Genomic DNA, 26,554 nt, shown 5'->3' on the forward strand with positions numbered 1-26,554 from the left:
AATGTACAATGTCTGAATCCTCTGTAATGCGCAACAACGAACATTGGAGACGTGGAGGGCCGATCCCCAGCAGCGCCAACCGGCCCACAGAGGATATTTAACAGCTGGAAAGGTGGAGCTCGCTCTCTTCCCTTCGCTCACGAGAGCCAGAACACAGCTGTTTTTCTGACTGAACCATCTTCTGCTTCTAACATTACCGCGCTTTTTATTAATTAAAGTATACATTTGAACATTCTCAGAGACTCAATTAGTCTCCTTTTTAAAGCTTCTCTCCTGGACGCGAGGATAACGAACACAGTTATCAGACTTAATGTATCGATACCCGCGGCTGAAATATCGATACTTTCTCGGAAAACTAAATATCGATATATATCGCAGGATCGATTAAATTGCACAGCCCTACTGTTTATGGTTTACAGTGTCACAGTAGACATACTTTTCTTGAGTATCTCTCATTCAGTATTTGATTAAAATACAATTTAAAACATAATTTTCTCTTTGCCTTACAGATTCTGCATGGTAAAAATATAAACGTGTAGTTTGAAGGCAGCTAATTGGTTGATACGAAATTGGCTTTAAATCTCAATATATTGTATTGTTGCCTTAGACAAGGATGTTATGTTTTTGGTTGGTTGGTTTATTTGTCTGTGAGCAGGATAACAAAGAAACAGCTGTCTCCATTTTCATGGAACTTGGGGGAAGGGTGTATCATAGACTAGAGAGGAACCAAGTGTGGAGCAGATTTAAAATCAAGGGGATACACAAATGATGTATTCCTTATGGAAATGGCCCTGGCGGGATCTGCACTCTCCAAGTGTTCTTCAACAAAGGTACCTACTATCATTTTTGTATCACTACAGTATATCTAGAAAAGTATAAAATCCTCTAAGAGGGATACATCCCACGTCTCCCATTGTATTCGGGTGGATGCAGATACCACACAGTAAAATCCCAAATGATCTGCACAGCTACTTACCAGGAGGCAAGTGCGATTTCTAACCTTTAAAGATTATAAACCACAGACTCAAATTTTCGCAACAGCCACCCTCAAGACTAGATTAGGCATTTAATTAAAGTCTCTGCGTTATCATAAAAAGTATCTAAATTAGAATAGTTTTATCATGAAAGGCGGCAGTGAGAAGAATTGTGAGGAACTGAGAATCAGAGGAAGACATCTTAAGAGCTTCTGAGCTAAAAGGAAATGTCCACACAGGGGGTATAAGCTTTGTACTACACACATGTACATGCATATATGCACATCTCCCCCCCCACAGCTTCCCCTCGTAAAGGGCTCTCAGAGTCTCGGCCCATCCCAAGAGGCCGCTGTTGGTCGGTGGATGATGTCTGGGCCTAATACATTTTTAATGAGGCCTCTCACTTTCCCCACAATATGCACTATCGCGCTGGACTGCAGTGCGTCAACACATCCTAATGCTACTCGCACACACGTCTGAACACCTGCAGACAGGCGTGCACAGACATATACATGCACCGCTATGTGCTAAACCTCGTTTTCCCAAATCACACTCCAAATCATTCCTTCACACATTCTGCTGAGAGAAGAGAAGTGTTAGGTATGTGTGTGAACGTGTGTAGTATCTATCATGGTGTGTGTGTGTCACATGTGCGTGAGGATACTGTCTTAGCAGGATGTGTTGTATTGATTAGTTCACTGCAATTATTCCCCTCCCATCAACGCCCCCGCGCCCCCAGACTGTCTGCTGGCTACCAATGGAAAAGGCCCCTTTACACACATGTAAACATCACGCACACACACGCACGCACGCTGAGATGTTCATCATCCTTAGCCTCACATTTCACTGTAATACTTTGAGTGAGAGAGAACAACAGAAAGAAAACATTATATTTATTCACATGATTTAAGGAAGGACACATACCAACACACGGAAATAATGCTGGGGTGATTGGTGGAACTAAATGTTGTGAAATCAGGAATCATCGTAGGAGATCTGTTCTGTCTACCGGGAATGGACCCTAGGGCCAAAGGGGTCAGGGGGTCTTGGCCTCTGATTGAATTGACTGTTGCTGTAGCATTTATTGTTGGAAATGCAATTAAATGACTACAAAGAGACCCAAAACAACTACAAAGAGACCCAAAACAACTACAAAGAGACCCAAAACAACTACAAAGAGACCCAAAACAACTACAAAGAGAACCCAAAACAACCGAAACGAATACCAAATGAGTACAAAGAGTCATAAATCAAAACACAAAGGGATGTAATAAGACTACAAAGAGATGCAAAAGAACCTCAAAGAGACTTAAATGAGTGCAAGATGCCAGAAAAACAACTACAAAGGAGTGCGAACTGACCAAAGAGAGACAAAACAACACTGAAGACATGACGAATAAGCAGAAAGAGACACAACAAGTGAAACGAGTCTACGACAAAGGGATGAAATACAACCATCAAAAAAGCAAAAATACCGTCAAACCACAACTTCAAAGAGACGTTAAATAAGTGATGAGATTCAAATCTTACACAAAGGAAACAGGAAATGACCACAAAAAGACGTTATTCAAAGAAATGCAAAATGGATTAAAAGAAAAGTCTAAACTACCACAATTATTTATTGGCTCCTTGTTTATCAGTAGCGTGTTGTGCATGTCTTAGCCCATTGTCTCACAATGTGAATGTCAGTAATGTGAGGAGGGCTTCCAGTGTGTGTGTGTGTGTGTGTGTGTGGCTTCACCCAACTCAACAACAATAAAGGCAGTCTCCCTACTCGCCTGTTGGCCTGTGACTTGTCGTCTGTCTGTCTTTTTATTGAAATTCCCTTTTGCCCTCCATAGAATGAGCTTTAATAAGGACACAGGTGCCAGCTTTCAAAGGCCCTCCGCTCTTTTTCTCTGGAGGAGTAAACCCAGCGTTCACACAGCCCATCTCTTTGACTGTCTCGCTATTTGCTCCTCTCCGGCTTTAATTATATCAACACTGATGGGTGCTATTGATGGGTTTGAAAGCATGGGTTTTTCTGGGTAATTACAGTTTTACACCACAAATGGATCTAAATGGCTTTTGGCGACACTTTATTGATCCTTCAGGGGTAAATTGGTCTTTTTTGTCCAACTGAGTACACACAGCTACAGAAGGATGATGTAAGGATAGCAACGCTTCGCCACAGCAGGGGGGCACAAAGTGGTTCAACTTACATAGACCCTTTTCTTCACATCACTGAGCACATTTTTATTTTTCTTCCAATTTATATCCAGATTGTAAGTATTGAATGATTGCTATTATTACGCTGTTAAATGACAGACCATGGTACACATTTTTTTTAAATGATGATTGCACTGAAGAGTAGAGCGATGGTTTCTTTCTTTAGCGACAATATAAAATGTTGTCCATGCTACCAGCAGTTACAAGTGTCTTATTTTGAAAAGTAAGGCATTCATTTCATGTTTTTTTTTTAAAGTCCTTTGAGCTGTGAGCTGCTGCCCACATTTTAGAATAAATTGAAAAAGTTAATGTTGTGCTCAATCAGTCAATCAAAGCTTTTAAGGTGGGACAGGTCGTTTTTCTGTACCAAAGACGAAACAAATTGCCATTAAAATGTTGAAAAGCGTTGACAGAATCAACATTACATTTAATTTAGCTGACACTTTATCCAAATCAACACACAAAGTGCAATCAATTAGGACGCAAACAAAATACAGCGTTAAATAAGCCAAACCATTTTAAGTGCACAAACAAAAGGAGACATTTGTCTTTTGTAAGATTTGTATTGGCCAATGGAAAATGTGTGCTTTTATCAATGGCAAACATCGTGTTTAAATCATCAATACAGCTGCAAGGGTCCTTGTTTTATATACAATACTATACAAGGCAGGGGTGAAAGTCCGCTTCTCTGATGCACACCAGACCACAGTTTGTTACATTGTTTCATTTTTCAGAAGGTTCGGTTTGCGTTCACACAAAACTCAAACGGACTATAAACACAAGTCATGTGCTCGTAAATGCTGTTCAACCATTGGTCAGACATTAAGGGGGTAAACACGCAAATCCCGGCAATTTCTACCGGAGCCTCCGCCATGGAGCATCGGCACTTTCGGCAGGTTATTCTCATGCTGCTGTTAATCTGGAGATCAACAGACACTAGCGATCCGCGCATATGATTATATAATCAGACAACGTCCGTTAAAAAAACATTATAACGTAATGAGAGACGTTCTGCAGTAAGGAGGGGCGTTTCACCGACGACAGGTGTTCTTCTTTTATGTAGCTGACGGCCCCGTCTCAGGTCGACTATTTTCATTTCCTCGCTCCTCGGTCTCACCGGAAGTTGATTTGTCTGCGCCATCTTGAGTACCGTCCCATGGCACTTATTTCTGCCGGAAGACCGAGGTCCGAGGATCGAGGAGCGATAATGGAGGAGCGATAATGGAGGAATCACCAGACCATTCTCCGATGAAATCCACAGATACTCGCCACGCCCCCTTACTGTGTATTGCTCACTGATTGGACGAGGCAGTGCATGCACTGATCTGATGCTTCTTGACATGAGAGCAGTTTCCCAGCAGAGTGAAGAAAATACATGAAACTCACGAGAGTCACGGCCCGTCCACACAGCGGCGTTGGAAGAAGCTTCTGCCCATTCACTTTGAATGGGGTGACGTCACTTTTCGCCGAACTGCATTGTGGGAAGCAGAGCGGAGCTTTCCTGGTGTTTCAGGCTGCAAAAGTTGAGCAATGTTCAACTTTTTAAGCTTCTGAAGCTTTCGGTGGAAGCGTCAGCCAATCAAATCATATGCCAGTACAAGCTCTAGCCAATCAAACCGCTACTTGTGTGTCAGGGGCTGGAGATTCATGTGATTGGTTGTTGATCGAGCTTCAGACATGCCCAGCTCCAAGCTTTTTTTGAAGCTGCAGGGTGGACGGGCCGTCACTCCTCAGTCTGTGTTTTGTTTCAATTCATGTATCATTTAGTTACAAATATGTGATATATCTGAACAACAAAGTGGTCAAAAATCATTTTATTCATTTATCGCTTTTTTCGCTTTACATTTTCATTTATTGTCATTTCCATTCAGTCAGTCATTAAGTGCTATTAAAATGTTAATGTGCTACATATCCAAACAAACAAACAAAGTGTGCAATCCAATGAATGTTAATCTAACTGGGTTTTGATAGATATCTATTTTTCTTCTCTGAATTGTTTTATTTCTATTGTGCACTCTAATCAATATTAATCCAACTATTGTTCGTTTATATATTTTAAGAATGGCGTTTATCTTTTTTGAGAATGAGTTCTTATTTGATTTTATTTATTTGGGTCAACAACAGATGATACAAATGTTTGTGTCAGTAAATGTGTAGGCAGGGGTGTTTGTGAAAACAACGGGGACAGAGCTGAGGCCTGGACTACGAAGCAGGATTTTCGCTTAGCCGGCTAACTTCAGGGAAAACTCCGGCTTTCCGGTCATACGACGCTGGTTCTCTTTTTAGCAGGCTAGATCTCCATGGTAACTTATGCTGTGCGGCTAACCTGCTCCGGAGCAGGTTAGGTTGCAGGCTAAGAGATCAACTCAGTGAAAGCACCGCCTGCTGACCAATCAGAGCTCAGTGTGCGGAGTTTAAAGCGATCAAGTCATATTACAGGATAGAGGAAATACAGAAAAGCTGCCGTTGCAGGAAAGACGGCCGGCAAAAATCACCGACTGTGTGAACGTGAACATTAATAGAATATCACCTCCATCTTCAGAGCAATCTGACTATTATAACATTAGCGTTAAGAAAGCTTACTTAAATATCGGCCACAACATAAGTAGACTGAGTGCAGATGTCGATGTGTCCCATTATCATTCATATCACTTCATAATGTATCATATCTCCTTATCTGAGTCAGCTTCTTGAGCCGTATCTGGCTGTGCAACACTCACAGTGTCACATACTGGATGCAGAAGTATTATTTTAAGCAACACATAAGTTGACGAAACACTCGAGACAAATGTAATTAAAGTCAGATCGTGTTTTAGACGGGGCAGTGATATCATAAACCTGTTAATGTACGCATTCAAACACGTGTTCTGTTGCCAGCTGTATTCACCTTGCAGGTGCAGCTATGTGGCTTTTATCCTGGATCAAGTGTTTAAGTCATGGATGTTTAAAGTTTAACTTCTTCATTTTTGACTAGTATTAAAGTTCACTTTTCATTCAGGAAGTATGACGCTGCGCTGTCAGTACGCTTCTCCATGTTTGTGATTGGTCGAATGCTCCAGATACCACCCCTTTCATGTGAACGCGCACCTAACTAGATAGGACACGGCTGGCTTGAGCGATCTACTTGATAACCAGCGTCGTAGTACAGTTTAGCGAGAGCGCGTATGTTTTGGATTAGGCCAACCGGCTAACTCAAACATATCCAGGTTAGGAAAATCCAGTTTCGTAGTATAGGCCTCTGCTGTCAGACGATCAGCTGTGCGGCGTCATCACAAACGGACGTCGCTTCACGTGACGCTCCGGAGGAAAGGACGTCCCATTGCTCTTAAAACTCATTTCCCCGCTTCTCGTGGTTTCCTTGCGTCCCTCCATGCTTCCCTGGTGGGAGGGACTAGTCGCAGGGAAACGACGCAAGTGAGGGACGCAAGGATTTCATTTAACCGACCTGAGACGGGGCCCTGGTGTGAACGCAGTCCGCACCAAAACATAGGAAGCGTAGTATTTACCTGTCACAAGAACGCGGATGTCTTCAACAATCTTTAGCAAAAGAGTCTTTCAAGACATCCGCGGTTTTTTTTTTGGATTTGATTTGGATTTGATATACTTTATAATCCCCGTGGGGAAATTTTGTCTCTGCATTTGACCCATCCTAGTGTTAGGAGCAGTGGGCTGCCATTTTGAACGGCGCCCGGGGAGCAGTGTAGGGAACGGTGCCTTGCTCAGGGACACCTCGGTAGTACTTGGTCTTGCCGGGACTTGAACTGGTGACCTTCCACTTGCCAAGCCAAGTCCCTATGGACTTCGCCACCACCACCAGTTGTTTAGTTAAAGAGTGAAGCAGAATGAAGTGTTGAACAGTGTCGTGTAAAGTAAAAATGCTCCGTCAGCTACATAAAAGTAAGAACACCTGCCGTCGGTGAAACGCCCTCCTTACTGCAGAACGTCTCATTATAATGTTTTTTAACAGACGTTGTCTGATTGTATAATCATATGCGCGGGCCGCTATGTCTGTTGATCTCCAGACTAACAGCAGCATGAGAATAACCTGATGAAAGTCCCGATGCTCCATGGCGGAGGCTCCGGTAGAAATTGCCGGGATTTGCGTTTTTACCCCCTTAATGTCTGACCAATGGTTGAACAGCATTTCTGTGCACATTACTTGTGTTTAAAGTTTATAGTCCGTTTGAGTTTTGCCCGTGTGAACGCAAACCGAACCTTCTGAAAAATGAAACAATGTAACAAACTGTCGTCTGGTGCGCACCAGAGAGCGGACTATTAGGTGTGAATGCACCCTTCAAATGTCAACTCCTTTATAACAGAATTTAAGTTAATTTCTCTTCTGACACAGGTTCTACGTCAGTTGTAAAAAACATCGAGAGGAGGGATATATCACTCTCAACTAATTGGTTAAGGAAAATGAAAAACTGCTCTCCAACAGAACACGACTGACTTGGATACAACGCGAGTCTGAATGATGAAGAGAAAACAAAATTGTACTTCGGTCTGATTATCAGACTTCTTTTAGTTCTACATACCCTAAAACACTCAGTGTCTGAAACATCACTTTCCCGTCACCTTGCTTTTGATTACAGTCATCTCTCTCCACTCATTCTTTGATTAAGTGACGGTTTTGTTTGATTAAGAATCAGCTTCCGCCTGATTGGAATAACCTGTCATTTTAATCAAAATGATCCTACGCTACGCCAGCGGTTGGCTGCTGTTTGATGAAAATGACCTGCTGTTGGTTTGCAATCACATGTCTGATTGTTCACCAGAAACATTCTTGTCAAAACACCGTGGGGCCTTTGAAGGATTAAAGCGTAGTTTCCATTTTACATGAAGGCATGCTGAAATATTCATACATCTGTTTATGTGAAATGCTTTTTTAACAAGACACATCATTGACTTTGGCTGTCTCTTTTTTCTTATCCATTGTTTTCCATTGGAGTAAATGTTCTTCTGTATATATTGTGTAATTGTCTTTGTTCCATTTATGCTGCACATGCTTGAGGCTCCATTTTCTTTTATGTTTTCCGCTTTGTGTTCACCCATCAGTACATCACACTGTTTGTGACCTTATGAATTCTACCTTGGGGGATTAAAGAATGATCAATAAATCCATTCCTGCGTTTTAGGAGAATATTAAGGCGCATTTGTGAAAGTGGGTGGCATCAAGAGGAGTGTACTCCAGCTGTTTGGTATTTGCAACAAGGCTCAGAAAGCATCATGAAACCGTTCGTTGGCATTACGGTTATTGCACACTAGGGTACATTATCTTTCCATTACATCAGGCAGTTTGATAGAGTCATACTCTCAAGGCACTTCTAATTTATGGCGGTACAACTGGGATTTCTTCCTTTTGCTGATACCAGCTGATCCTTCTTCCACAACAACTCAGTAATGTTGGTTCATTTAAGCTTCATTCATGCTGTACAAGGCAAAAACACTGAAGCTACGGTCTGGAAACAGTTCACCAGTTGAGCCTTCATTTAATTGGACGCTTCCCCCCGCGGGAGCCGATAACATTACTTGCATCTGTTTCATGTGCAATAAATGGTTAAATCCATGACAAACGTTATTTCATCGCTGAACTAGTTTTCCCCCTTGTGAGTCAAAGTCATTTTTGGCCTGACATTGGCGAGTCCTGTAAGGATAGTAATTGGATTTCCAGAATAAGCGAAAATCTCTTTTCTCTCTGTGTCCTGCTCTAGTAATTGGGGTTAAATGAAATGGTCAACCATGCACTAAACCTCAGTGGGTGTTCAGCAGTGAATGTCTTCCGTATAAAAAGAAGAGTTCTCATCTAAATTCTTAGTGTGCAAACTCACTAAAAAGTCTCAAATGACAAACAAAGGAGGTATTTATTTTATAGAACAGGTTAAAAAAGATGTCTCAACATGACCTTGACAAAAAAAACATTTGTGTTGAACTCACCAAACATCCTCTGCGTCCACATCGCATTCAGCCCCAAACTGGCAAATATCGCAGGTGGACGTTTCCTTCTGCGCCGTTTCAGCTGAGCCATCCTCTCCTAGAAAAGGCAGAAAGAGAAACTCGGTAATCATTTGAGACAGATTTGTTAGAACGCATCTGTGACTATATTTGTCTTTCGAGGTTCATTCAGAGGGACTCCAAAGTAGTAACAAAGGCCCCTTACAATGCGTCTGTCAAAATGCAAAGTGACCGTGAGAATCATCCTTGGACAACTCAAGCACATTTATATTCTGCCATATCCCGCCATAATCCCACACAAAACCATCTCCTTCATCCTTTCACTCTTTCCCCTCTCCTCCACCCTCCACTGCTCTTCGCCTGACTCTCATCCATCACTCCCGATATCCCCGCTGATCTATCTGGAGTCCCTCTTTTATTTCATCACGCTGATTTCCTTGCGCTGTGAGTGTGACGACTCCTTGGCCGCGGTGAGGGTACTGGCATCAGGCTTATGGCGGCTTAGGGACCCCGCCGGTGCATATCACGCCTCATGAGCGGCCAAAGGTGGAGAAGGAAGAGGGGGAAAAAAAGCAATCTGGCCAATCTCAAATTGCATTCTCATACCACGGAGGACTCCTCAAGTCTCCGCACACTTCCGCTCTTCTTCGCTTTCCCCTCGGCACTCTATTTTTAAATTTAGTAGGGCCCGTGAGGACTACTATGGAAAAGAAGACAAAGAGGTTCTACTTGGCATCATTTCCACATGTCATATCTTTAACAAGGTATATGCAGGAATCCTGAAGTCAGATGTAATACCTTTTAAGACCCTTTCCATACATTTTAAGACCTCATCGCCACTTTGAGTTTTAACCGGTTACCTTGGCGACACACTTTACCTCACATGACTATACACAGTATTGATTGTCCTTCCTCCTTATCTTCCAACCATTTGGACGCAGACTTGCATTTCCCCATAACGATGTTGTTTAACAACCGGCGTAAACGGAGCTTCGCGCTATCGAGCAGTGAGCGTGCGATGTCCTGTTCAGATGACGTCAAACCCAACGGGATGCCATAAATAAACTACACAGAATCACACTACACACCTACGCAATGATTACATTCAGGCAGACTGTAGAATACTACCTCTTTGGACCATTTATATACTTATTGAAACAAGATACAAAATGTAATACCTTGGAAAATGCCGTTTAATAGTCTTAATTTTCGCTAAATTGATTGATCAACTTTTAATACTTTTTAAGACCCCGCGGACACCCTGTTTAATCTCCCCAACATACTTCGGCTACCATGCATTGCTCCCTTGTGTGGCCTCTTTCATTTCCCCTGCTGAAGCTTTTGTTATTTCTTGTGATCCCTGGTGACATGCTGGATGAATTGTAAAGAACTCTGGTAGAGAGGTTTAACCTGATCTTCTGCTGTCTAGCTTAAGTCTGGTTTGACTCTTATTTTAGGGTGAAAGCCGGTTAACGTGTCTTAGCTGTCGTTCACAGTTGAATCCAGTTTGCTTGTGACTTTCCTCTTCATAACTCTTGGCTGTTGGGTCAGATAATCCCAACAGCTTCATTCGATCTTTTTCAGCCCAAACTCACAATGCTGCCTATAAGATTGAAAAGTGCCTTTGTCGAAGATATTAAGCTTCATTCAAACGTCCAGCCTTTGCTTTCAATGTCTTTTCATTTTGAAGCTGTGTCTGAAGCTGCAGGTGTTGGAAGGAAGCCATGGCGGTGAGGCATTATGTCCTCTGAATGTTGAACATTTGCAGTTAGGCGGGGACATGTACATTCTGTATTCACAGCTTTGGGTCGCTTTACCTTCAGGTCACAGTACTACGAAGGTGTGAAAGCTGCGTTGGCACTGAACGCCTAATCATCTGCAAAAAGCAATTTCTGCAAATACTCCCATTTAATATTCTAGAGTCTAAGCTACTCAAAGTTTCACTGGAGCTTTATTTGTTTTCAAAATGTGACATTTTCCCCCAAAGTTTCCCTTCTCAAAAGATAACTAGCTGCTTTTTGGCAGAAATGAAGGTAAAGGTGTGAAGGCGTCTGAAAACAATGGCCTTTTAGTTATAAAAATAATTATGGCTTAAAGTTTCACGGCAATGTAGAGGTAGGTTTTAAATTCTCCTCTGTCCTTGTTAACTTTTGTATTTATATATATATATATATATAGTCAACCACATCATGTTTCTTTTTAGTCAAGTGTTAATTGACTAAAATGTGGGCATTATGTTCTTATCTTAGTCAAAGAAAACCTTATCAGTTTGAGTCTTTTATTCAAAGAAAATGATAAATGATTGAGTCATCAGATTATATTTAACATTCGAGTAAATCTAGTCTAGCAATAATGATTAAAATACATTTGTAATGTTTGGCAATTTTTTTTTAATGAAAGATGCATTGTATACTCCTGAGTCCTCATGACTGTGGTCATTAGTGATGAGCGGCGAGGCGAGAAACAGTGAGACGTTTTGGTGAAAAAATAACTGTATTATATTCCTGCTTTGTTTTTCACAGTTAGTGTTTAATGACATCGGTGCTGTAATGAACACAATGGTGTTATGTTCGTGAAATTAACACTAAGTGCAGGCAGGAAGAGCAGCAATTGTCTGAGCTCTGAAACATAAAAAAGAAGGAAATCATGTTAATATTTATGCTGTTGAAGCTACACTGAACACAAATATAAACGCAACACTTTTGTTTTTGCTCCCATTTTTCATGAGATGAACTCAAAGATCTAAAACATTTTCTTTATACACAAAATAACCATTTCTCTCAAATATTGTGTGATAGTGAGCACTTCTCCTTTGCTGAGATAATCCATCCCACCTCACAGATGTGGCATATCAAGATGCTGATTAGACAGCATGATTATTGCACAGGTGTGCCTTAGGCTGGCCACAATAAAAGGCCACTCTGAAATGTGCAGTTTTGCTTTATTGGGGGGTCCGAAAACCAGTCAGTATCTGGTGTGACCACCATTTGCCTCACGCAGTGCAACACCTCTCCTTCGCATAGAGTCGATCAGGTTGTTGATTGTGGCCTGTGGAATGTTGGTCCACTCCTCTTCAATGGCTGTGCGAAGTTGCTGGATCACGCTGTCGTATACGCCGATCCAGAGCATCCCAAACATGCTCAATGGGTGACATGTCCGGTGAGTATGCTGGCCATGCAAGAACTGGGATGTTTTCAGCCTCCAGGAATTGTGTACAGATCCTTGCAACATGGGGCCGTGCATTATCATGCTGCAACATGAGGTGATGGTCGTGGATGAATGGCACAACAATGGGCCTCAGGATCTCGTCACGGTATCTGTGCATTCACAATGCCATCAATAAAATGCACCTGTGTTCGTCGTCCATAACATACGCCTGCCCATACCATAACCCCACCACCACCATGGGCCACTCGCTTCACAATATTGCCATCAGAAAACCGCTCACCCACACGACGCCACACACGCTGTCTGCCATCTGCCCTGAACAGTGAAAACCGGGATTCATCCGTGAAGAGAACACCTCTCCAACGTGCCAGACGCCATCGAATGTGAGCATTTGCCCACTCAAGTCGGTTACGATGACAAACACGAGTCAGGTCGAGACCCCGATGAGGACGACGAGCATGCAGATGAGCTTCCCTGAGACGGTTTCTGACAGTTTGTGCAGAAATTCTTTGGTTATGCAAACCGATTGTTGAAGCAGCTGTCCGAGTGGCTGGTCTCAGACGATCTTGGAGGTGAACATGCTGGATGTGGAGGTCCTGGGCTGGTGTGGTTACACGTGGTCTGCGGTTGTGAGGCCGGTTGGATGTACTACCAAATTCTCTGAAACGCCTTTGGAGACGGCTTATGGTAGAGAAATGAACATTCAATTCCCGGGCAGCAGCTCTGGTGGACATTCCTGCTGTCAGTATGCCAATTGCACGCTCCCTCAAAACTTGCGACATCTGTGGCATTGTGCTGTGTGATAAAACTGAACATTTTAGAGTGGCCTTTTATTGTGGCCAGCCTAAGGCACACCTGTGCAATAATCATGCTGTCTAATCAGCATCTTGATATGCCTCACCTGTGAGGTGGGATGGATTATCTCGGCAAAGGAGAAGTGCTCACTATCACAGCTTTTCAGATTTGTGAACAATATTTGAGAGAAATGGTTATTTTGTGTATATAGAAAATGGGAGCAAAAACAAAAATGTTACATTTATATTTTTGTTCAGTGTAGTTTATCTTATATCACCTAGAACTCTAGACCTGCACTTATGATAATGTAGTGTTTTATGTTGTTAGACTCTCCCCTTTAATATAAATGTCCTCAACCTTAAGCAAAATGGGTACAATTCCCCTTCTAAACTCACGAATGCAACAAATACTTACAAACCCATGTTTTCTAATTCATATACTTTCAAGGTGTGTTGTCAGAGTTGTTCAAGTCTTCGGATGTACATGACAGTTCAATTACTTGGGCTTGTTTTGTTGTGTCGCATTACAGTTTAAGGTGCTGTAGACTCTGGGACTGCGGATTGAATAAGCCAGCTGGGACACTTTGACCGCTGACGTAAATGTAATTTCCCTCATTTCCACCCGTCATGTATTTTGCGGTGTGTGAAATGTTCACAGGGCTTTGGCTGGCACCGGAGCTAGTCAGTCTCTTGAGCTGTTCAGTGCTGTCAAATGATCAGCTCCACGAAAGGCTTGTGGGTAGGCAAGCATGTAAGCTCTCCCACGACTCTCCCCTCCTACGAGAAGCTGAACACGATTCTGTAACGCCTGCTTGTATATCCTTCATGTGTGCTTCTACAAATGCCAACGTTGTCTTCTTTCTCTCTTTTTTGTTGTCCTTTGCTCTCCAACGCTACATCTCGTATGCAAACTCTCACACACCCTCTTCCCCAGATCCCCGTGCTGCAGGCACAATTACCGGAGGTGACTGGGGACAGGTAGTGTTTTCCACTCCTCAAATCCCTGATAGAGTCTCCTGTAGCACTAACACAACATCTTCCCTGTTTCTGCACTTGCTAATCCCTGGAATCAGGAGACACGGCCGGGTAATGACTGAAATGATTAGCCCATCCTCTGCCCCCCCGATCAAACCCCCACCAGCTCCGTAACATCACCCAGTATCGATCTGCGCTCGGGCCAGACCGGCGGACGAGCCTCCTCGGTGACTACCGTCCTACAGCCTCACCTTCATCTCTACCAAATCATGTCCTGCCTTTGTTCCTCCCCTGTCACGCAGTTCACTTTGATAAACGCTTCTTTAAGTGTATAGATTTTCAACAACAGGAAGAAGGGAAAAGAGAAAGCAAAAGAAGATGAAGTCACCCAATAAGAGATCAGAGTGAAATGATGTTTTTAAGGGGAGATGAGCGGGATAACAGATAAAACGACAGAGTAGCAAAAAGTAGTGGATCATCCACATAGAGCTTCCTCCAGGGGTTAAAGAGTGACTTTAATCCCCTTACTGGTGTCTGGAGCTCGGACATGCTGTTAGGAGGAGACACCCGCGGTAAGTAGAAAAAACATACACTATCAGTGTTCTGAAATGTTAAGTTTAAATATATAAATAAGGCCTTACAGTATCTTATGAAATATGTTCTAAATTGCACAAAATAGAAATGTTAACATTAGTTAAAGCTTGTTGCCCTATTATGGCGGATTTCCACTGCAGCCGTTTAAGCGTACTTAATCGTCCTCAAGCGGCCAGGCCAGTTTTTGGTGGCCTTTCCATATAGCGTAGCACCGGCTAGCGGGTACTTTTTCCCTCTTTTTCCGGCCCCATAAAATCGTGGTTCTATCTGGCCAGGGCCAGGGCTGAACTAGTGACGTCAACACTCTCGACTGCTGATTGGTCAGAGAGAATCGTCACAAGATCACGGGCGAGATCATCCCTAGCGTCGCATATATATCTAGAAGCAAGCTGGCAGCATTTTTATACACAGCATTTTTGAAACGGAGGAGCTACAACAATGGCAACGTCAAAGAAAAGCACACCGTGGTCGACTGAGGAGGTGACAGCGGGAGCTCGACGGAACAACAAAGCCGATCGCTTTGCTACCCCAGGTCCTAAACTGTAATGGAAATGCGCCACGGCCTCGGACGGCCAGCGAGGCAGCCCGAGGCCTGAGCGAGGACGCTGAGGGATGCTTAAACGGGGCTACCCCGCTGCAGTGGAAATGTGCCATAAGAGTCAAAGATTTCTACAGAGGGAATCATTTATAATATATTTTTTAATCACTCCATAAGAAAATACTGTCTAAAGCAAAAAATACATCTATGTGTGTCATGATATTTTTAATCAAATGTTCTTTAACTCATGATTAAATTATCTTTTATAAATCTACGGATGCAAAGAAAATAAGTAAAATAAAAATGTTGACATGTATCTTGGACGTTTTCTTTTCACTAGAAGGAAGAATGTTATGGCAGCAAAGGCTTTTGAGCAAATCATGAAATAAACAAGTTTTTGCCAGGGGTGTAAATATTCATATAAAACACAACACAATTCAACACTGTGACATATAAGGTTTTTCTCTACCACTTGAAGTTGTAAAATAAAAGCAGGGATGGCCACTGTACTCCACAAACTATAAACATTTCTGTGAATATGTCAAATCATTCAAATAAATGCATTTTGAAAGATACAAGCAACACAGGTGCCCTTCTATATGCAAGTACATAATGCACATATGTTAGCTAGTGCTGTTAGCTAGTTCACTTATAAACAATCTCAAGGAACTCAAATTATTTATAGAACCGTCCTCCAGACTTCTCTTTTATTTGTATTTCCATACATTGAAGAATTAGGGTCATAGAGCCTTGGGATGAGTTTAAACAACTCAACTCCAACTCGATTCTCTGCACGCCGCCCACCAGGAATTTACTGTTCATGTCCGCCCATGCATTTGCATCGACTTTATCTGCAATCACAGCATGCATTGAGTCGGAACACACCTTGACACGAGTTAATAAAAAGTACCAACAGAGAACAAGGATGTCAACTACATCAAAAAATGCATTCAGAGGGAAGACGTTGTGTTAGAGCTTCTCATAAGTCATCATTTTGATATAAAGCATGGCTTTAAAATGAAGAAAAGCCACTGAATTGTATCAAGACTTTAGTGGGCTAAGATAAACAAATTGTAAAACTACATGACACGGCAGTAATTGTGCCTGAAGCAAACCCACAAAGAGCATTGGCTATTGAAGTAAAACTGTGCGTATTGGGGGTACACTTACATTAAACTGCCAAAAAGACTTAACATTTGGAAACAGACGTCTGTAAATCAGCATATAATCGTATTGAAATAAATAACTACCCAGTAACAACGCTTTTATAGCCCTGATTTAAATTAATAGGTTCAAAAGTTCTAAGATGTCCTGAAAGCCGAATCCAATATTTTCACTCTCCATTCATTTGACTGGCTCAAGAGGCCACGCTCTATGGGCCCAGATACAGTATGCGTATCCTAAATCTACAGTCGCTCCATTTTGGACTTTGCCACTGAGCAACCCTCATAGGAACGAACAAGGCCCCACCTCCGACACTGTACCCAGTTCTCTTTATACATCCATGGCCTGAAGATAGCATCAAGCCACTGTTGCCAGGGTGATTCACCTGTCACCTGCTTTCGGGCTGTTTCTATGCTCTAATGAAACCAAAATAGATAGTATCAAGAGTTCAAATTTCCCAGTCCTCAAGCAACCTTTCGCAGAGAAGAATGGGGGACTAACTGCAGTGTCCAATTCGTCCCCAAGCTCATCGACCTATTGACATAGACTCAAGGCTGTAACTGTTGCCAAAGGTGCCTCTACTGCATTGACACAAGGGCTGAATGTTCTTGTCTTTCTACGTCTTTGTCTTGCCCTTTTTTTTCCTCATCTCATCTTGCACAGGATATTACAGTTTATATTATGAGAGTACAGCATATTGTTTCTACATGAAGACACACGGTGCTGTGCTAGCAAGACTCCCTGCATGCATTTACATCAATACTTACACGCAGAGAGCACAAAGAACAAGAGAGAGTTTTTTCGGAGAGAGACAGGAAGAGAGATAATTCATTTGTGGCAGCATACGGAGAGAACGAGATAAAATGTCTTTGAATGAGCACACACCCATAAAAAGACACACACCCAAACACAGACAGGAGATTTAGGGCACTCTAGCATGCGGCTATCATACGAATGATGAATGAAGCCCACACACCCCTGAAAAACAGAGCAGGACCACTACGACCTTGGTTGCAAACACACTGGGGAGAGGAGGAGAAGATAACAGAGTGCTAGGGGGGGCTGAAACATCCTACCTGTGGCTGTGTGTGGCCGCTAAAACAGAGACAGTGTAAACCCCACATGGCCCTATTGTTAGTGAACCGCCCTTTAAAACCGGTCTATGCTAGGTTCACAATAAATGTTTTTAACAGTGATTTATACTAATTCCCTGAAGCTACGACCGATTGGTTTGGTTCATATGAGCAAGTGTTATAGCTATTATAACAATATGGAATTGGAAATGCAATAATTCAGCATTTTAAGCGAATAGGGTTATTGTACATGGAAATATCCAATTTACAAAAAACGATCTTTAATGATACGATTAATCAATATAGAAACACTCATGTCAAAACGTCCTTTATACAGTATTATATTGCCTACCTTCATTGATATTTATGACACAAATATTGGAAAGCCCTTTTAGTATAACAGCAGAACCAATGACCGTAAGGTTGAATCAACACTCTTTTTGTAGGCTGTTAGATTGGAATGCATTAGTTGTATCTGTGTGTGCCGAATACATTTCCCCTATATCTATACCCAATTACATTGAGTGTCCCGATAGAGTTGTACACAGGCTACAGAATAATTGTATCATACCAGCGATATAAAATGATGCCTATTGGCAGCTGTGATAAATCTTACCGAGCTCTGTTTTCTTCCCGTAAACGGACATGTGATCCCTGAAAGGTGATACAGGAAGCCATTAACATGAGCCAAATAGCTGATAATGGCCCGGGATGATGATACTGAATCCATGATACGGTCACATTGTATCTTCATCACACCGCCATGCAGTTTGAACTCTTGACTTAGATATAGTCTTCTAGTTTTGCGTGGAGCTCCATTAAAAGAACACTGCTGACAATTAAACTATGAAACCCATCAATCAAAATGGCATTATCAATGGGCCACCGTCCCGAGTGGCCCATCTGACAGGGCGAGCTGGGCCACAGAACACAAGAGTGCCAAATAACACATACACATAATGGACATCAATATTGAAAAGATGACAGATGAAACTGCCGACAGAGACCAGGATTCAATTTCTATCCTTTTTTCTTTGTGCGGGAGAACATATCGCTTTTCACAAAGTCATTCGTCAGCCATGAAGCTGTTAAGGAGAAGGTGAGCCTCTCCAAAATCTGAGCCAAGAGCTGTTGTTCCAGTGACGCAAAAGACACAATTAATCAGGCATGGGGCAATAATGACCAATATAAATAATCGTACTATTACAATTCTTGGTGGTATTGGCAGGGAAACACAAACTATGTGTCCTTGGGTATATGAAAGGCCTTGGGTATACATTTAAGTAATCAATATTATTCGTATTATTATGTAGCAGCTCACTTTTGACCAAAATAAAACCCATCCAGTCGTATTTCAAAAACGCTGGAGAGCGAGGACACAAAGCCCTTTTTATTCATTATCCTTGGACAAAAAGACGTCCAATATTGACTAGTTATTTGGACCAAAATGGATTAAACCATTTCAATCGGAACTTTGACAAGTCAAAGAGCCGGCTTTTTCAATGCCCAGCCAATTATGGTGGGATTGACCTCTCATTCAGATCATATTGATTGTAAATATCCTTCTCTATAACAGCACATTCAAATAAAACAAGCAGCAGAAAAGCAGGGTTGTGTGCCGCAGAGAATGAGTTATGCTATTGGCTATGTTTGGCCTTAACACATCATAATCAAGGGTTAACCTCAGCAGGGTGGATTTATTTTATCCACTTTATTTTAAATATTCATAAGGAGACTGAGCTTCTGAAATAAACTCGGTGGGACCTTTAGAGAAGTATATTTAGGAGAACACATGTTCAAATGAATTTGACTAAATGAGAATGCAACTGTTCGACACTAGCTAATGTATTTTGCACACAGCAGCTCAGACTTCTGACAAATTTGGCCTTTTGAAACTGTAGCCACTTCATTTTCAAGATGTCAGCTGTCCGGGCAGGTAAGCAGTCAGTGAAATACCTTGATGAAATACCACAATGAGCATGTACATTAGTTTCAAATTGACAAGTTTAGGCTACAATGTTTGTTAGCATTTCTTTGTGCGATGGATCTTCGGGATGCTAAATCAAGATGGTAAACTCAGGAAAGATCAGCTGTGTTCATGAATGTTGGGCTGAAATCCTGGATGATCCCTGAACAATCCAACGTATCAAGGTGTAGCTTCAGCCAGGTACAACCAGCATTGGTGGCGTGTGGCTGTTAACGAATCAACGAACGAGGTCCCCAACAGGGTCAGAGCCTTTCAGAATGGATTAAAAGGAGGAATTATGGATTTGAACATTCATCTTTCCCAGCTTAGAGAGGATTAGACCATGCATTCTGCTCTCCTCTCGCCTGGATAGCTCTGTGACTGTCTTCCAATGCTGTCACCTATCTGCAGTCAATAAGAGCTGTGGAAAAGTGTGTTCAGGTTGCTCAGAAAACTTTTTAAAAGCACACTGTGTCTACACTGTCTGTTTTTTTCATTCCGAACCAAGCATGAGAGTCAGAATGTGGTATACCTGTAGTTCTCACCATTAATAATATACAAATTATTATATTCCAAAAAGGTTAAATTCAGAGAAACTAATTGTTCCACGAGAAACTTTATTGTGTCCTTATGGCTGGAAATTGTAATATATTTGAAACTTGTGCAAGTTAAAAATAAATTGTTTGTTTTGTTTTACCGTTTTGGTAGAGATTAAACAAGTGACGTATGTGTTTATAAGTGAGTTTAAATGTGCTCGTATGCTTTTTTTTTAACTGACTAGTTGTTTCCCCTCCTCTTTCCAGTCTTAGTTAAAGGGGACCCATCATGCAAAATGCACTTTGTGATATCTTTTATATATAAATATGTGTCCCCGGTGGTTCGGGGAACTCACGCAGCGTCAGAAAATACAACCCTCTCTCTTTTCCTCCGTACCCAAATCTTTTAAAAACGGATGTACAACGAGCGGATACAGATTTCCATCCGAACTGACGTGTTCATCCGTGGTGACGTCGGCTGTGGACCCACAGAAAGTTGCTATCAGAAACAATGCCTGACGTGTTTTGGACGTAATCTCGTCTTTGTTTACATTAGCAAGCCTCGCTAACACTCAGAGCTAACTGTCACTACCCGATCCGTCCCCCTGCCCGATCGGTACTGCGCATGTGTGAGATGGTCCGCCATATTGGACAGCTCCGGACGGCATCCCACGATGGACACTTGACACAGTGGCTTTTAGCAAAGCTCAAAAAGAAAAACCGAGAGAGATGAGTTATTGTTATTACAACGTGACTTCACTATTATTTAACAACTCTTTTTATTGTGTTCTTTTATTTGGGGTTAAGTACATTGTCAGAATAAGTGAGAAATGGATTTAACTTCTGTTAGACAGCCATATGCCATACATTTTTGCATACATTCACAGTAAATATTTATTCAGTATGATAGCTGTCTAACAGAAGTTAAATTCATTCCTCACTTATTCTGACAATGTACTTAACCCCAAATAAAAGAACCCAATAAAAAGAGTTGTTAAATAATAGTGAAGTCACGTTGTAATAACAATAACTAATCTCTCTCGGTTTTTCTTTTTGAGCTTTGCTAAAAGCCACTGTGTCAAGTGTCCATCTCGGGTTGCCGTCCGGACTTCCGGACTTCCGGACTTCCGGACCATCTCGCACAGTACCGATCGGGCAGGGGGACGGATCGGGTAGTGACACTAACCTGTACTGGAGAGCACATGTGTTTAAAAAGCAGGAAATAAAAAAAGAACTCACCTTGTGATAAACCCGCAAGAGAAAAAGCATTTGAGCTCCATACTGTTTCAGAAATAATCCTTGATGGTGGTTTAAACAGGATTGCGTTTTATCACAACCAAAATTAACATTATCTCCGGTATAATTCTGATCAGGCATTAGCTCCGCCTCCTCTTATTTTATTTTTTTTAAAGCTAAGGACCCAAAATCTGTGTTTCTCTAACAGGGCTTCAAAAGAGGGGTTTGAGCAGTATGAGGCACGGCTACAATGGGTGTCTGTTTGGTATTTAAAAAAAAAAACGTCACAGACATGTTTTGTATGTTTTTGTAGGTATGGCCCTATAATATATTTTTCAGATATAGCATGATAGGTCCACTTTAAGCTAATCTAATCACGGCCTTGCAATTACTGAGAGATAATGGCGTGACGTGATTGATATTGATCTACCTATCTGACTCTTTGAGTTTTGTTACAATTATATTGTATTATATTATAATAATATATTATATAATTTACTTTTTTTTCTGAGAAAACATTACATATGTTACATAAGTAAACAATGACAAATGGTCAGTATTTAATGTAGTCTATGCTACCCATAGAAAACATAACCTAAATGATTCAGTGTTAAATGTAAAGAATGATGTTCTATGGTATCTCGACCTGGGCCGGAAAATGTTGAATATTTTTGAATATGTTCACACGCAGCAAAGAGCAGACCTCTGCAAGTTTGATCAGAACATCAAATACCAAACAAGTCATCCATAATTTCTTGCTGTTTCTGCTTTCAATCCTAGAGAGATATCAGAGTTAGTTTCTTTTTATAGTATAGAAAGAAAAATCACAATTTATGCTCTGTGTTAATGTTGATTTATAGCATATCAAATACAGTTTATGAGCTAAGCATAGGGCATATGCAATTTTGAACAGCTCAGGTTTAAACTAAAAGCATTTCACAGTGCCTTGCTTCAACAACAACAGGGTGTGGAATCAGCCTTTGTGCCTTTTTCTCTCCATATTTCCGTCAGCCCTATTTATGAACAGTCCCTTCCTGTGTTGTGTACAAGACAAGATTCCTGTTTTAATCCGGAAATAAGCTGAAGCAGCCTAAAGCAAGTCACATTGGACTTCAAACAACACAGAGAGAAAGCAACGCAGGCTATTCCCTTCTCTATTCCCTAAAGAGGACACCCTCCTATTTAAAGTCTGACTTTACCAATGCATAATGGCAAAGCCACCGCCCTGGCCCACAGCACGCTCTGTCTATTCAACTGGAAAAATTAATAAACTGCACTAAATAATTCACGCCTTTGTTTCTTCCTAATTTCAAGTCTATTTAATATTAAATGAATGTTGAAGATAGCACAACCAAGAAATCAAAATGCAACGGATAACCATTATTTGGTCAATGTTTTTCTTTTTGTCTATCTCTTTACTACTACATCCTTTACTACATTTATGTGTCCCTTATATACAGCTCACAAGGATTTTGCATGTCCAATCCATATCTCACATCAGCATGCTCATTGGAAATGCAATTAAATTCCCTCTCAGCTCGCACTAGCAGCTAGGCCTCTATAACGTTGGCATATTTACTCTCCGAGCCCCTGCACAATGTGAGGAAAATACAGGAATGAGCTAGCAGGGAGTAACAAGCATCCTCTCTTTCTCTGCCTCCATTGTTATCCATTCGCCCTACTGGAAAATTGTGATGGACTCCTGTTTGCCGAGTGGTCCTTCTGCAAAAACATATCCTGTGCCATATGGGCCGCAAGTAGCACGTCTTGACCAATGTAGATCCTTACTGGGCCGACACCTCGTTGTACTGACTGTGTGTTGAACATATCCACAAAACTAAGCAAATAATGAATTAAAGTTGTCCCAGGAACACTTACACGGATAGTGAGAGTTATGCTATTTAGAAATGACATGCGCTAATGTTTTCACCAGAATGTAACTCAAATACACATTTGGACATTTTAGAAAATGTCTTTTCTTTCTCGTTGAAAGTTGGATTGGAAGTTTGCTAGTCTCATATCTTGGCATTATGGAGTGCTGAGACGATAAAATAGCATAGCTTAAAAACGAGAAGCGAGGTAAGCTAGCTAACATGTTTTATCTAATTCCGTTCACCATCCGATATCTTAAAATGAGAAGTTGTATGGAAAGCTACCTGAAGTCTTGTGTCATTGTGAGCAAAGCTAGGCTAGCTGTTTGTCCACTTGTTGTGCTATCAATATCTTATGGGGGTAAACTTCTACGAAATGATCCTTTATTTAATTTTAAATGACAAGGACTCAAATGTTACAATTAGAGTTGTGCATATCAATCCAGAGCAGACCCAGTACCTTTAAGTATGTTTAAGCTTTTAAAAAAAGCAAAATAAAAAAAGGCCTTTATGCAGAACCACCTTTTTGAATGAAGGCTAGGTGAAGCACAAGTTATCTTTGAAACTTGAATAGTTGTATTTTTTTCATTTCAACAAGTGTGGTTGCTATCCATGTTGCTGGTTCTGGTGCTTCTTTTGTCAAGGTGGTGCTGGTGTCTATATTAATGGCTCAAAGTTCAACATAAACAAAGACCCCACTCTAAGTAGAAGCTGAGGCATATCTATATTTTGCGGCTTACTGGTTCCTAGCATTCAGCTGTGAACACAGCAGACCCCTATTCCTTTCTTTGCAGATGGTGAGCCCACATGGCAAACGAACAAGACAGAAGCTGACTAATGACTGTAAACTAATGCTACGTTTGACCAGCAAAGTAATTATGTACCGTGTCATTTGCTCTGGTTATTACTGCTAAACATGGCTAGCGTGGCTGCTTAATAGCTAGCCCTCAGAGCACATTTGGGGATTCAGACAATGTTTCAAGTGGTTTCCAAGTAGCCATTGCTCGAATTGTGAGTAGCTAATCATCACAGCAGTACAAAAGAGTCATATGTGTCCATCAGGGTTTCCATTAGCCGGTAATTACCGGTTTTTAGCTGGTAAAATTTATTAAAAACCGGTAAATTCAAAACCTGCCGGTCAACATGTCTGGTAATAATTAGGGAGGCTCCGATCGATCGGCCGCGGGTCATTATCGGCCGATATTCACTCTTAATAGTTTGATCGGTGCTCTCTATAAAGGCCGATCAGGAGAGCTGGGTCTGAGCGATATGGACATAAACGCGAGTGAAGTATAACCGGACGAGAGAGAGAGAGATCAGATCAGCTGCTGAGTCAGACGGAGACAAGCAGCTCTGCATAATCACCTGAAGCCCCGCCCTCTGTTTAGCGAGCTGCTTGAGAAACTGACGTGCTGTCAGGAGAGAGAGGGAGGGAGAGGGGAAAAGAGAGGCTCCGTTTCTCCCGTGTTATTATTCAAATGTAATGTAAACTTTTTAATAATGTACGTTATCTACTACAAGTAGTTTGTTTGAATGTAATAATTATGTTGTTTGTTGTTTGTGGAATCATTTATTGAAAAATGAATCTGAATTTTTCGATCTGTTACGATTATAAACTGAAGCAATATAAAAATGAGCCCGTGAACTGAGTTTTAAACTGAAGCATATCTGCTCATAGTCCGGTAATTACCTGCTAACGGCAACTCTGCTACAGAACTATTATTATTATTATTGAAATATGACCGGTAAGTTTCAAATTAGTCCGGTAAAATAAATTCTGCCCGGACATTTGACCGGGAGAAAAAATCCTAGCGGAAACCCTGGTGTCCATGTGCTCAAGTACTGCATCACTGTCAGTTAGTGGCGTTGAACTGTATCATCTTGTAGCAAAGATGACAAAGGTCAGACGTTTTTCTCTTTACTTTACCTTAACAAAAGCCTGGGCTGAATATTGAAAAGCAGCCAAATCGACCCTTCAAATAAATATATCCATCTTGCATAATGAAAAGTCTTCAGAATGACGATAAACGGGAGCAAAAGCATTGTGCGTTTGAGGTTTGTGTGTAATTCTTCATAGGAATTAAGCCAAGATTATATATGAGAATTAAAGTAAATGTATACAAGTGTCAATGCTCTTCACAGTTGAAATATAGGGTTAAGGGAACATCTTCAAAGGTAAAGTAATATGAATATATGGGTTAGTGTGAGTAAATGTGTTTTTCTGCGTGTATTATCAAGGCATATTCTTATGAGGGCAAGAATGTGGCGACATGATGCATAACATGATAAAGGGATTACAATTCAATATATTTGTGGCAATACAATTAGTTTCACAGGGATTATAGTTTGACATATATTTCCATACCGAAAGAAAGGCGATATATTGTAATTACTTTGCAGAACAGCAAAAGTCTAAAGAAATGACAGTACCACTTATAAGACTACCCTTATAAAGGATTCATAAAGGGTAGGGATGTCCCGATCACCTTTTTTTGCTCCCGATCCGATTCCGATCATTTGATTTTGACAATCTGCCGATACCGATTTTTCTCGATCCGATCTTTATGCAATGCATTAAGAGAAAAAAAAAAGGTAACAGATAACGGCTGGTCATCCAACGCGATACATTCAGCTATCTTGGCTGTTATTGTGTTGGCCTTTTCACTGTTCTGGGGCAGTTTCTCTTTCCTTTTGAAAGTCTCTGAAAGTGTCGGTTGTTTCAGTGCCGTTACCTGAGTGGCCGCTGTGTACTCGCTGTGTTGTTGTTGGTGTTTGTTTCTCAGGTAGCGTATTAGATTGGTCGTGTTGAACGTAGCTCTGTTCTTTCCACCACGCGGAACCTCTGCCTTGGAAACATTGCATCTGGCTGTTACACTGCCTTCGCTTTCAATTTTATAATACTTCCAAACTCCTGACATTTTCTCTGTCCCGACTCCCGAGTCACCAGCTGAACGTAGCCTCTCGTTAGCTTACTGCTACTATTAGACACTGCGCCCACTCTGTCGCCAGCTTTCAGAGGAATAAGCAACCAGGTCTATGAAAACAAGCCCAAAGAAAGCAACACATACATCATGTTGTGTCATTTTAAACCAAAACTAAGTCCTCAGGATGACTTTAAGACGTGAACATGGTCATTTTTGTTTTGTAACATTAAATTAAAAAAAAATATTTTATTAAAATAAAAAAAATAAAAATCCCGATCCCCGATTTTTTTCTCCCGATCCCCGATCTTTTTAAAATCACGTGATCGGCTCCGATCCCCGATCACGTGATCGGATCGGGACATCTCTAATAAAGGGTTTATAATTAGGTTATGAATTAGGTTGTAAACACTTTATAAATCATTAAGAACCATTTATAAACCAGTTCTAACATAGTTTTCATACAGGCTCAGTATTTGGCAAGATGACTAAGCTTTATATTCGTTACTTAGCGAGAATCGACTCAGTGAACAACAGATACCAAGGATGCTGGCTGATGAAGAATATGAAGTAAGCTAGGTAGC

At 41.3% G+C, this 26,554-nt stretch overlaps 1 protein-coding gene across 2 annotated transcripts in view; it reads right to left on the reverse strand.

Annotated features, from left to right (window-relative positions):
• The window catches only part of tmeff2a (transmembrane protein with EGF-like and two follistatin-like domains 2a), a 140,084-nt gene that overhangs the window by 16,460 nt on the left and 97,070 nt on the right, over positions 1–26,554 (reverse strand). For both annotated transcript variants that reach the window (XM_034110345.2, XM_034110344.2), the window contains exon 5: positions 9,117–9,213. In XM_034110345.2, coding sequence (XP_033966236.1) covers positions 9,117–9,213 — 97 coding nt within the window. The remainder of the gene's footprint in view (positions 1–9,116; positions 9,214–26,554) is intronic.

Source organism: Pseudochaenichthys georgianus, chromosome 21, assembly GCF_902827115.2.
Source record: "Pseudochaenichthys georgianus chromosome 21, fPseGeo1.2, whole genome shotgun sequence".
Lineage (NCBI taxonomy): Eukaryota > Metazoa > Chordata > Actinopteri > Perciformes > Channichthyidae > Pseudochaenichthys > Pseudochaenichthys georgianus.